This window comes from Apis florea, unplaced genomic scaffold, assembly GCF_048593485.1.
Source record: "Apis florea isolate Af1SG1 unplaced genomic scaffold, ASM4859348v1 contig_3496_pilon, whole genome shotgun sequence".
Lineage (NCBI taxonomy): Eukaryota > Metazoa > Arthropoda > Insecta > Hymenoptera > Apidae > Apis > Apis florea.
This window is the reverse complement of record NW_028256773.1, coordinates 4,808,602-4,822,911: the sequence shown is the minus strand read 5'-3', so window position 1 is coordinate 4,822,911 and position 14,310 is coordinate 4,808,602. Positions and strand designations below refer to the sequence as shown.

Genomic DNA, 14,310 nt, shown 5'->3' with positions numbered 1-14,310 from the left:
GGTGGTAGTTGCGGATCGTTAATTGTTAATTTATCGACAGAATGATCCATGCCTGACCATTTTGCTTGCCATAATTTTGAGTCAAGATGATTATAACCAATTAAAGTTGGCAGAAAACGAATTTATTTATTCTGAATATCGATTAGTACAATATTATTCGAAATGATTATTTGTACCATTTAGAAATTAAATTATTGTTAAGAAATTATCGAAAATTTATGAAACATAAGTCAAAAATAAGTCATTTATAATTATTATATATATTTAAAAAAATAGAATATATAAAAAGATTGAATGTAAAAAGAAAAGGAATTAAAAAAAAAACATTATTATTCTTAAATTATATTCTTTTATTGCAACACATGATGTCTAAGAAAATTTTTTTAAGGAGAATCTTCATTTAAATCGTATATTATTTTTTATTATATTATATCCAATTTTTTCATTACATACCTCGACAGTGTATCATAACCTACAATTTTTTACGATCACCCGTGTAATTTTCCCCTTAACACAGATATCAAATAGATAATCCAACTTCTGGTACGCAGCAGGTCTATAAAATATCTTTCAGCGTGTCGTTCGTTGCGCACACGCTGTGAGAAAGTGCGATTGAACCGCAGCAGGGAAACCGGAATACCGGTATACTACAATTGCCACGCTTGTTTTTCGTACCCTGCGCTCGCGCCTTTTAATAACGCGAACGATAGGCGTATGCGATAAGAAGACATTATGGGGCACTACCGTTGCATGCACCGCAAGAAAAACGTGGGACAATGCCACTGTTACCGATTGTACACGTACTCGGGCCGATTTTCCGCGGAAAACGGAGAACAAAGAGAATAAACTTTAACTATTGTATATTGTTGGTACATTACACGTAAATACTATGAATATATGAATTATTCATTATATGGTATAATTACATTGTGTAATGTAATTATTTATTTTTTTTTATTACACTTGAATTTCTTCTCGTAAATTAGATATTTCAATCGATTGTAAATTTAGTTTTAATTTTTTTTTTTTTTGAAAATTATTTTCTTTTGTGATATTTTAAAAAAAAATTATTTTATTTCAAAAATTTTACGCAATATGAATATTTGAAATGTTTTCTGATAATCTATTTAAAATTTTTTCTTTCATTAGAATATTTTAAATCTTATTTAAATTTGATTCTACGAAATCATTATAGATAATTAAATTATTACAGGTCAAATACGTTAATATCAGTGTACATTAATTAAATTTTCAATAAAACTATTTATTTTAAGTATATTCACTTTATTATAGTAAGATATTTAATTAAAAGAACATTGTTATAGTTAATTAATTAATAGCAACATTAACACTTTAAAGCAATCGAATTACATCTGAAATTATTTATATAATCAAATTCACTTGTTTGGTTATGTATAGAATTCAAAACGGTGCTTGTATTATATTATTATTGATTAATTATAATAGCGTAATATGGATTCATATCATAAAGATATCAATAAGTTTAATTATACCTCTTTAGACTAATTTAATAATTTTCACATGATAATGAGAAGTATTAAGCTTTTAATTAGTGATATAGTTTATTATTTCTAAATATAATGTTAAAATTTTGCATATACATGAGTTATTATTTACGTCCTTCAATCTTTCATTCTTTATTAAATGATTTAATAATTTTTTATTTTATAATTTAAAGATTTTCACGAATACGATTACTTTAATATAATCTCGTAAATAATTGAAATGACTGATATTTGAAATTAATTTATTTTCTAACCTATTTTCTAACCAGTTAATATCGTATCTCGTATATCGCTGCATTATTATTTATGAATAAATTTATACTTCATTCATAATTTCATTATGAAAAAATTAACCGTATCAAGCATTTAGAATTAAACACGATTTCCAGTTTTTTGGAGGAATTCAGTTTCTTTGATGACATCTTTCAATAAAGAGTTCATCATCTTTATGTATATGATATTCAACATTTCAGATTTAGATCGAAGCAAAAATTTTTCGATAACTTGTGATACTCGGATGATTTCGGGTCTTCGAGTCTTCAGATCGGTTTGAGTCGGATTAAATCGGATCAGCTCGGCTTAGTTCGGGTTGAATCGGGTCTGGTCAAATCAGATACAGTCGACAATATACAGTCGAGTCAGAATCCCGAAAGGTAACGAATTATGATTTTTGTATTTTTTTAAATCAAGTTTTGTGTTTAACTTTTAACTTTCAAAACTTTATTTTTTTCATATTCTTGTTGTTATATTTTGAACTTATTAATTTTTAAATAGCATAAAAATTGTAAAATCAACAAAAATAACCTTGAAATTCTATCAAATTCTTTGTCTTCAATTGTAATTCTTAATTATCAATTGATTTAAATTTTATTCACTGTATAATTTCTATTCCACAAATTATAGAATACTACCAGTGTACAATATGTTCTAAAAACGTAGCACAAACAGGCTCGATTCTATCATCGAAAGTTCGAAAAAAAGAAACGACACTGACAAGAATCTAATTACGCGCGTATTACACAAACTTACCAGCCGGAAAAATAATCGCTCGTATACATTGAAACCGGACGTGGTACTTCTATCGAAAATACGTATATTAACCGGTGTAGTATCTAGCGGAGAGGCAAGCCGAGGTGTATCGAGGTCGACCGGTTCTCCAACAGCCGTCAGCCGTTAAGGGACATTGCGACACACGCGCGAGCCACGGTTCTCTGTCGTTATCCTTCTTTCTCTTACTCTTTTCCACTTTTCTCCTCTCTCCGTTGTCGTCTTTTGCGCCGCTCGAGCTGGGGAACTCCGGGAATTGCAAATAAATTGTTATTAGCTCGACGCTGCCGCTTGCTTGCCCTTTTGCCTTTTCCACGACTTCGACGATTTGAGCATTCAAGTTTTTAGTAGATATATATAGATATTTTTTTCAGTTTTTTGTATAATAATTGTGTATAAAAGAACCTGGATATTACTGTGAATATAATATGTTTTTTACAGCTGATTAGTATAAGATTTGCTCGATTTTTTTTAAATTTTAATATTAATATTCAATATTCTTATTTAATATCCTTTATGATCATCATTATCGTTTTTTCTAATTAGCATCTTACTTAATTGCTTAAGATGTTGGTATATAATTGATATTAAAAAATTAACATATCAATACATAAATATTCTAAGTAGCTATCATTAAATAATCACCGACACATATCATTAAATAAATTAATATATATCACTTAATAAATAAAAATAAAAATTAAAAGCGTCTTCTCCAATTTATATTTTATAATTTATAAAAAAAAAATCATCCAATTGAATAAATTCTGTCATTTAAAATCTTATTATCATATAAATATCATGAAACTAACGTACGAATATATAAATATCTTAATTAAAATTCTTCGTTAAACATCTACACAACATCTGAATAGAGATATTATCCAATATGAAATATTAGATATGACAATATAGCTATTATACCATATGATAGATTAAATACGACCAACTATGAAACACGACATATTATCCAATATATGTATCTCGATACATAAATAGCCTAACAATCAACATTATTAAAAAATTCTGACCAACATTCTACAACGCCAAACTATTCCACCTTCCAGTTAACATGATCTCCCCTTCGACTATTTTAACGCTTGGCATCGGAGAGACTACGTAAGAAACTCAGCCACCGATAGTCGAGAATATATTGTCGATTTTTCACAAACTAACCGCTATGTTTAGCCGTCAAGACCGGTCATTTTTACTTTCAATTTCTTTCCACCTCTTTTTTCTCTTCTATCTCCTTTTCCATCTTTCTCACTCTTTCTTAATTTACTTTTTCTAGAGGTATGTCACGGAGAAACAGGCGAACGATACATATCGGTAACACGTTCGAGGAATCGTAATTGGGCACGATCCTGCTCGATGAAGTTATCGTAAGAAATAGTCAGGACAATTAGCCTGTTCAATAATTACTGGTGCTTGCCCTGGTCATTGAAAAACAACAAACACGAAGGAAAAAGAAAATCGTCAACTGGTATATGCATACTTTGATTTATCTAGATATGTGTTTATTTTTAACAGGATATATTTTAATTTAGAAATTAAGATCTGCAATCAATTTATTCCCATAAAATATCGTTTATTTATCGTAAAATTAATTTGGAAAATATAACAATGAAGAAAATTCTTTAGCTTTCACTTTATGAAGTTGATTCTTAATGATTTTGATATTTCGTAAAGTGGAAAAAATTTCAAGTTTTTAAAATTTTTAAAAATTCACAAGGAAAACCTTTTGAGGTTAGAATTTATACTAATTAAATATTTATTTGTAAATCTAATTTTTCTTTACAAATTTATTCTTTACATCGGATCCATCAATTCAATTCTATTTCAATCCAATTTTACGATTCTTGAACGTATACATCCAAAATTTCGAAAAAAAAAAATCTAAATACCTCTAATTCGATTCCATTTCTATCCATAACTTTACAACAGAACTCGCACATAAAAGATTTTCAAAAAAAAAAAAATATTTCTGAATATTATCTTCATTTTATCATAATTTAATTTCAGTGTCTACTGGTACATCCTGTACGCGTGCACAAAGAGCGAAAACCGCAATCGGCGCGGCAACGGTGCCAATGATAAAATCCCTCTCTGACGCAAACTGCATCGCACCGTAGTTGTTCGGGTGCATTGGCTAGGCTAAACACCGACGGTATCTCCGCTCGTGAAAGTAACACAGGGTCCCCTCCCGATTCGTTTATATTTTTCAATACAACCCGTGCGCGCTTTCCCGTGCACAGCTCGGGTTTATGATTTTGCTTAATTAATGGTCGGCCTCCCCCGTGACCACCGTCGTGGTCCATCCCTTCGAACCATCATCCCCACTCCTCCCGTGCGCTCTCCCTCTCCGCCCCTCCCAGCAACTCGCACGTACCCCCACCCATGTGTCGGACCGGCAACGGCCCGGTGGCCATTAGCCTGCACGGATTGCGCAATTTCGGGAAATTGCGAAGTAATTCGCGGTTGCGGCCACTCTCGCGCCAAGAGGAACGGAGAACGAGGTATGGATAGGTTGGAATAGGGGGAGAGTTGGCGGGAAGGGGGATTCTAGGAAAGGACAGAAGAGGTATATACGAGGTTTTACGAAGCGGCCACGATTCGACCTCGTGCGGTGTGTTTTCGCGCCAATCGATTACGATGAAGAGTCGGAAGAAGAAAATTGACGCGCGTTGAGAGGTTAGGTTCGTTTATTTTAGAATCGAGTTTTTTTTATTGCGAGTTATGATAAATATTTGCATATGTTCTTTTTCGATTCTGAAAAAGATGTTATGCATCTAAATTTTAAAAAGGTTATTTTAGAGAATTATTTGATTATATTGGATATGTAATATGATAGAATTAATTTTAAAACAGAATAAAATATTTTACATTAAGGTTAGTGAAATGAAAAATAGATTTATAGAAATAATTAAATTCTTATTTCGATTTAATGTTGTTATAATAAATAGCAGACTTAATAAAAGTGGATAGATATTTAGTTATATAGTAGAATATAGTTAAAGTAAATAACAAATTTTTTAAAATAGAAAATTACTTTTTAGAATATAGATAATGAAAATTTAATCATCAGTGATAAAATTAACAGGTTACTTTCTTATCAAATGAAAAATTTTGACATGAAATTAAGAATTAATAAAAGTTAAATAATTTTAATTAGTAATTTTTGTTCTTGCAAATATATTAATATATTTGTAAGATATGATATGAGTATAATGTATACATAATGGTATGAAAATTAAAACATTTCTGGATAATTATCTTATCGAATTTACTGAAAAAAAATTAACTTATCTTTCTTCATTAACAAAATTAATGTATCGTTCCATTTTAATATTTATTTATCTCGTTTAAATTATAATTAATTTAATGGTTGTTAGAAAAAATTATAAGGGATTAATTGCAGCAACTTTTATATTTAATTCTTTCAAAATTCACTTTTTGAGAATTTGTAGAAAAAATTTGTTTTTACTAATAATTATTAATAATAAAAAAAATATTTATTACAACAGAAATGGCAATATTTAAAAATTATTTTAAATTTACATTAATTTTTAATTTCATATATTTACTTATTAAAAAATTTATGATTATTTACTAAGCTACTGTTCTACTTATCTTTCTGAGTTGTTAAACAAATTTAATCTACAACGTTCAGAAATTTATTTTTATATTCCATGAGATATTTTGTCTAGATATTAATTTGCAAAAAATTAAAAAATTTCTATATGCTTTCAAGAAACTATCAGAGATGAATTTGATGACCTACCTCGTGCGAATTGCATTTAGAAATTCATCCAGCCTCCTAGAAGAAATTCACCGTCCATCGAGGGTATCACGAAAACGCGTTACGATATTTTTTTGAACAACGTGATTTACGTGAATACAATGAAATTTCGAAAGTGACAAAGTATAATAGTACTTCATAAAACAGGAAAAAAAAAAAAAATTAAAAAAAAAAATAATTAATATAATTTAATTAATGTGAGGTATCGAATTAATGAACGAAAAATTCAAATTCAAATTTCTTCCGTTGACAAATTATTAAACATTTCAATTTGATTGTTTGTTAAAAAAACAAAAATTCGAGAGAAAGTACAGGTAGAAAGAAGAATAAATTGAAAAAAGAAAAAAAGAAAAAATAGGTAAAATAAAAAGAAGAACAGATTGTAACTTAATAGCCTCAATGGCAGGCTATTTAAAAAGAAATGGAGAGGGGGGAAATAAAAAAAGAAATGGCTACAATACCGATGCTATTCTGAGTACTGAGTTCCCAGTCTTTCATGAGGATTTCTCGGGCAGGTCAGGATGACGGCGACGTGGGTGCACCTATAATGCAGACAGTGAGATCGTACATGTAGAATTGCTGTTGTACAAATCGGGGAAATCATGCGATCGTTGAATATTCGCAAACTGTATTGCGCCGTGGTCGTCAAATTTTTGTCAAATTTTTCATTTTAATCATTCCGATATAATAATTCGTGATATTTATTTTGTTAGAAAATACATCGTACAGGATAATGAAAAAAGCTGGGATTACATTTATCAAAACGTAATTAGTATTCTCTTGATTTGAATTTATAAATAATTTTATAATGAATGTTTAGAATGAATAATTTATAATATTGCATTGATTATTTATTCTAATTTATTATTAGAATATTTTTATAATATGTTAATTATAATCATAATTACTAATCAATGGAAAAATATTATTTCTAAAATTATTTTATTTCTTAAATTCATGCTTTTTTTCATAATCCTGTAAAAATTCTCAAAACATGATTAGATTAGAATATATTTAATTTTAATCTTTTTATGGTATAAAAGCCAAATTTATGATATGATAATCATTTTCAAAAAATTATAATTTTTATATAATTAAAAAATTTTTTGTGAACACAATAAAAGGATTAATCGTCCATAATTATTTTTAATTAATCAATTTATTAAAAATTTAAATAATCTATTATCTAATAATTAGCAGATGATATTGAAGTTCATATTTTATACAAATATAGTTATATTTAAATTAATATTTGTTTTATTAAATTCACAATTATTTTGTTTTAAAAAAAATTAAATGTTCCACCTACTTAATAATATTTGTATAAAAATATATGTAATTATAATTAACTTCGTGTATGTATCGAATAAACTTCTTCATATATTCTTTCATATACTTAACATCATAAATAACATCATTTCTAATAACAAAATAATTCTTCAAATATCATTATGTACCGCAAGTGCAATGTTCATGACATCGAAGAATACCACAAATGCGATAAATTATTACACGTATTCGGCTTAACATGGCGTAATGCAATTATAACAATAATCACAGATGGCGCACGCAAAGCATGTTTTTCTTTGCGTTTGCTACGAAGGACCGGATGTCCCGACTTTCACGTGGTACTATAGTGAAATCAACTTGTTACAATCCGCTCGCTTACGAACGGACAATTCGTGGTTACGCTCGCGAACATCTTCGGAAAGCGTGAGACGAGAAACAAGTAAACGAGTGAATATAAACGTGCACGTTTTTCCATTAAGCAAGGTTATGTAACGCGATTACATCGAACCGCATCGTTAACCCCTTAATTTATTATTTTTCAGAAGGTAAGTTAATGTTAGATATCTGCTCGTGTAGTTAGAATTTTTTTATGAACATGGGTATATGTAATAGTTTCCACTTTCCCGCTATGTTTATTCATCAATAAACAATTGAATTTCGAGTGAAACCTTGGATAAAATCTGCTTTATATCATTCCCTTTCACAATATTTAACCTATACCTATTTTGGTAAATTCTAGAACCTTTAATGTTACTAAAGAAATAATTATGTTTAATTTATGATTAATTAAGAATAACGAATTAAAATTGATAGAATAGAAATGTTAGCTGATTTTATAGTGATATTAGAAATGTTCTTTTTTTCCAAAATAGAGTATTGAATTGAAAAGAATCTTAATGTACATATATTGCGTAGATTTTTGTTTACTTTCAATTGGATTAGGTTAGATTGGATTGATTTCGGAAGCTTATAATTGAAATGATTTTATTTTTTCTTTTTTTAGTTTTTCAATTTATAAATACAGATTTATTTTATTTGAATTACACTGTTTGGTTTACAGATTACATTGGATCAAATATAGAGTTAGAATAATTTATTTTTAATTCCTGGATTTTTTGGCCGAATAGTTCGTTTGAAAATATATCTATATTTGTTATCTTCCATTTTAATGCGATTTTTATAAAATTCTTTATTTTTTTATCAAAAGATATTTCTTAAATCTTGAATTATATTAACAAATAATAAATTGTAAAATATAATATTGTTACTAGCAATTAAAAATATTATGCTATAATATAATAATATAAATACAACAATTTTTCATTCTATTAAATTATTTCTTCCTTCACGTAGTATTTATAAAACATCATATATATTTTTCTTGAAGTCACGTATCAAAATTGCCAAACAAATCATTAAATTCTAAATCTAAATGTAACACAACTCGATCCATTATTAGCATCTTCAGGATTAATCCCAGTTACGTAAATCGAGAACTCGATTCGTCACGATTTTTAAAATCGATTCGTTTCCTCGAATCGCCGAAAAATATTAAGTTGTCTTTGAAAGTCAAAGCGATTTTCAAGCTCGTAAATCGAATGACAAGAAGAAGGCCGGTGTGTATTTTAAAATTTAAAAATAGACTAACGTACATATTTCGTATTTTCAAAAATTCGTCTCGGCCTCTAAAAGTTATCGTGTATTTGAATATTTAGAAATTTTAATAACAGAGATTTCAATGAAATTGTAAGTGAATTATACAGATATCAATAAAAGAAAAATATTTTTAAAAAATCTTTGAAAATGAAATATATTTTTGTAATTTTTTTTTTACTGAAATTTTATTTAATTTAGGAATTCTTTAAAAATATTTGATCAAAAATTTTGCTATAAATTTAAAATAAATTTTACATAAATATATCTTTTCAATCATTTAATTTTCTAAATCGATTAAAAATTTTCGATCGAAAAATTTTCCAAAAAATTTGCAATCAATTATTGAACAAAAACGAAAAATATAATTTCATAATAAAGTATAATTTCCTAAATTTTTTTTATACAATTCAAAACATTTAACTATAATTCTTTAAATATTCAATTAAAAATATTTTTCGAAATGAACGATCGGATATCTATCGCAATAGAACTAAATTAAACTTTCAGATAAAATAACTCACTCTACCAAAAAAAAAAAAAAAAAAAAATAATAAATAAATAAATAACTGCTAAATTTTGTACGATGGTGCGTAAATAAAAAGCAAAACGGTCGTTTTAATAGATCGTAAACGAAGTGTTAATTGAATCTGTAATTCAAGCGCGTTTTACGAAACGCTTTCACGAAAAAATCATTCGACCAACATCATATTTTGAATATTTTTTATGTTTTCCATTTTTTCTTTTTTTTTTTTTTTTTTTTTCCCCTTCCATCGATACAATATCTTGATGTTGAAAATATGTTTTCACCGGAACCCTGGAAATTTTATGAAAAACATTCCAGGCGTGGCTTATACGATTCACATAGAAAAAAATATTTTTATTATTCGTTCGAGGGCTCGCGTCTCATTGATATTCTTTTACGATTGTGAAATCTGTTACGGGTCATTAAAATTGACTAAAAATATACCGCATCCTTTCCAGACTGTCATTATTGTTTTCGTGCATATAAAGTGGTCGTCTTTTGTGGCTTTTGGAGAATGGAAATCTCGGTTTGTTGAATTATATAGAGAGAGGTTGTAAACGTGGCTAACGATTAAATAAACTGACTACGTGAAAAGATAATAATTATTTATTTTTACTTAACTATGTATTGTTGTTTTTTTTTTCTTTAAATCATATTTAAATTTATCTTTTTTTTTTTTTCCCCTCGCCAATATTAATGTTTCGATTTATGTAATCTAAAAGATTTAACATAAGGCTACGTTTCAATTAATTTAGATTTGAATTAAATTCAAGCTAAATTTCTTTTCAACTATGTGCTAAAACTAAGTATAGTCTATATTCACTAATTAAAGCTAACAATGAAATATTGATTCAATATAACGTTTATTCGAAAAAAAAAAATGTTTTGGATAAAATGTATTTTCGATAAAAAAATCATAAACTAAAAATCCAAAATTGCGGCAAATAAAACGATATATCACCTATCAAATATCAATCATTAGAAATTGATCCAACGTTATAGCTTTTTGATAAATGTTTATTTCTTCATATATTTCCCAAGGCACGGCAACGAAATCGTATGCCAACGCTTTCTTTTGTTCCGTCAGCACGTCCTTTCTTACTCAACGAAAAAAAGAAAAGAGAAAAAAAAGAAAGAAAAAAGAAAAAAAATCCACGACGAACGGCTTCCGGGTATAAAGCTGAGTATCCACGAAAGAATGCTAGGTCCCGTGGAACGCTCTTCTCTACGCGGAAAGGAATCTCGAGGGTGAACCGTGCCTGGGGCATCATCGAGACATCGAGAACGATGCCCTGGGCATCGAGGAAGCCGCTCGCACGCGTGCAAATCTGGCTACACGGATAACATTTCATGGAAAACGTTCCTACGGCTCGTTATCTTTCTTTACGGTTCGAATGAAGGGGACCACTAAGAGGAATAGCGCCTTCTAAAATTATAATTCGATGAAAGCACGTAATGCACGTGATGGTCTTCATCTCGTATCTTTTATAAAATTGTCAAGTTTTATTTGAAATTGAAATAAGATATCGTGTAACGAAGTTTTTTATGCGATATAAAATTTATTTTAACAATCTTTTTCACGAAATTTAGATTATTGTGATTTCGATGTATAACATCATTTTCAAACGTACCGTGTATACTTTGGAAAACACGAAGACTAAACTTTTAAACTTATTCACCGATTAAATTTTTATGAATTATGTAACTCAATTTTTTATCACACCTCGTGTAACATTAAACATACACAAATCACTCGACCAAAAAAATCGCGTCGCTAACGTATCGTTCGATTAATTGAAAAGCCTCGGCCTCATCGTCACGCGGAAATTACCTCGATATCATGCCATAACGTATACGAAGATTCGTCGCGCACCGGTATAATTCAAACATCTCTCAATGCGCTACCAGCGCAGAAGTTGAGAAGCGTTCCGCGGCTTGAACACGACCTCCATTAGCCTTCTTGATCAGCGGTGCTAATTGGTCGACTTGAACGAACTAGCGATACATTCGCCCTCTTGTGCCATACTTGCGACCTTTCGATCCCTCGAAACAACTTCGCATGCACATAACCTCGCTGCATCGCGGCTGTAATTTTCCTGAAGCTGGCGTAAAAACGTCTCGAGAGGTTGTGAATATCGGACAATGTGAACGGTTGGATCTGGTTGATAATTACTGGTTGGTTGGAAATAATTTTTTTTATCGTTACTTATTTCTTCTTCTCTTTTCTTCGTTTGGAAGTATCTTAGATAAAGAGGAAGTTTCGCAAATTATCTTTCATTGTGAATAACGTTACGACTTTCAACTATAACCTATAAACCATAATCTAATTATAATTTATAATCGTATTTAATATTTTTATTAAATATCATATATAATTATATAAAATCTCTGTAATTTGTAGAATTTATTTCATTAGTTGATTGTGTGACTCGAAAAACAATGAAAAAACTTTATATAAATACATGTCTTTATGAAGTGTATCTTGAACAATTTATAATCTAAACCGTTACATACTTTAGAAATTTTCTTTTAATCAAAACTATCATAAAATTAATTTTAAAACAAAATAAGAAACAATTAACAAATAACAAAACAATTTAGAATTGACTTTACAGATAAACAATTTTACATTTATTCAACAAAATCAAACAAATCTAAACCTAATCAATACATTGTTCGTACAAATTATTAAGCTTTCTTACAAAATCCATTTTTTATTTTCTTGGAAAGCCCAATGCCAAATCTTCTATCATCACTGTACACACTGTACAGGGAGGGATGAATGGCAATGGATTACCAGCACACAATTAACACGACACAGGTATCCGTTTGATTTTACACGATCCAAGCCGCAGGTAACCAAGCTGGTCGTTTGCTTGCCTCTTCATCACGATAATCCACCTCCTACGCTCTCTCTCTATCTTTCTCTCGTGTTCATCATCTATCTGTGTCTTTCTAGCCTGGGAGCGGAACGTTTGGACGGGAAACGGGGCGCGCATTTAATTTGCAAATGCAGATTGCTTTCCATTTTAATATAAATTGTTCGAAACAAAGGCAGTAATTATGGTGTGCTCTCTCGTCGCTTTGAGAACTGTAATGGTGGTGTTCGTTACTCTGGTGTGATGTTGGTGTTCTCACCCTTCGCGTTTTTCGTTCGTTGGGTCCCTTAATCGTTTGGTATGACTGTGTATGTGCGTATCTATCGAAACTCATTGCTTTAGTAAAGAATGAAAGTTTGATTTTGTTAAAAACAAAAAATAAACGAGTAATATCGTGGACGATATAAAAGTGGGATGGAAGTGACTATATTTTGACATGATTATATAAGTATGTTTTTAAACACTATCATTATGATATATTATGATTGTTATCGCATTTTTATAAAACATTTTAAAATATAAAAATATAAAATTTTACCATATTCTTTATGTTGCTTTTTTTTAAGATATATAAATTAGATATAAAATTTTACTAAGATTTGTATTTAATTTTATTTTTTTAATTTTAATTTAGAAGAAAATGTATGGAACTTCAAATATGATTAACTTCATTATTGATTGTTGCTTTACTGATAAAATTAATAAAAATGTTATTAAAAAAATCTTAAAAATTATAGATAAAAATATTTCAATAGAGAATCGAAGTGAACTGAGAAGAGAATCGTAATTCTAACAGAAGTTATCTGGAAATGTTTCAATAAATTCTTGGAAAATTTCAATAAACTCTTTTAGAAAAAGTTTCTTGGCAACTTCCATAAAGAGTTGTGGTTATATTACAACTATTCCAAAACTGCAATGAAACTATTGAATAAGAATTTTATAGAATTGTAGATATAAAATTGGAGATCAATAAAGATTGATAAATATTCAACAGGATTATTAATAAGAATCTTTCTAGTTGAGTAAACTCGAATTTTCATGATTATAATTACAAAATAGAAAAATTTTATTCAATAAAAAAATTTTAATTAATTTCTATAAATTTTCGTAATTAAAACATGATCTTGATGTTATTCCATTATATTGTTATCGTCGTTATTATTCAAAAAATGAATCTATAATAAAGTTGAATGGAAACGTAATTAATAAATTTTAATAAAGTGTATTAAAAAAATTTAATATAGATATTGTTCATTATATCATATAGATAATAACAGGAAGGATTAATAACTTGTGTTATCAATAGTTTTATATATATGACAAATAATAATTATAAATAAATAATTTACAATGGTAGAATAGCAAAATAAGCAAAAACTTTTCCATAATTTCTGGATAATTTTGAAAATTTTTTTATTTATTATTTATTAATTTTATCAACGAACGAATTTATATTTATATTTTAAATGAATTTATATTTCTTTCATCAAAAATTATAATTAATTATAATTAAAAAAAAAAAAAAAGAAAACTAACTCTGACATATAGTTTAAAATTGGAGCTGAAAGAAAAAAATAGAGCATGTTGTCG

The 14,310-nt window shown here is 28.3% G+C and overlaps 1 protein-coding gene and 1 long non-coding RNA gene across 18 annotated transcripts in view; one reads left to right on the top strand and one right to left on the bottom strand.

Moving 5' to 3' along the window:
* scalloped (TEA domain transcription factor 1 homolog scalloped) overlaps window positions 1-14,310 on the bottom strand; it is a 173,229-nt gene that overhangs the window by 87,308 nt on the left and 71,611 nt on the right. For 7 of the 17 annotated variants that reach the window (XM_086913724.1, XM_086913711.1, XM_031920398.2 and 4 more), the window contains one exon: window positions 6,834-6,914. The exons of 9 other annotated variants lie outside the window; for them this stretch is intronic. In XM_086913724.1, coding sequence (XP_086769850.1) covers window positions 6,834-6,870 — 37 coding nt within the window. In that variant the 5' untranslated portion in view covers window positions 6,871-6,914. Of the gene's footprint in view, window positions 1-6,354; window positions 6,386-6,833; window positions 6,915-14,310 lie in introns of those variants that run through there. One more of the 17 variants, XM_086913722.1, reaches the window with a different exon arrangement.
* LOC147656802 (uncharacterized) lies at window positions 1,270-7,512 on the top strand. Its single transcript, XR_015293926.1, has 4 exons — window positions 1,270-2,179; window positions 3,865-4,056; window positions 4,596-5,462; window positions 6,325-7,512. It is a non-coding gene; the product is annotated as an uncharacterized LOC147656802 (long non-coding RNA).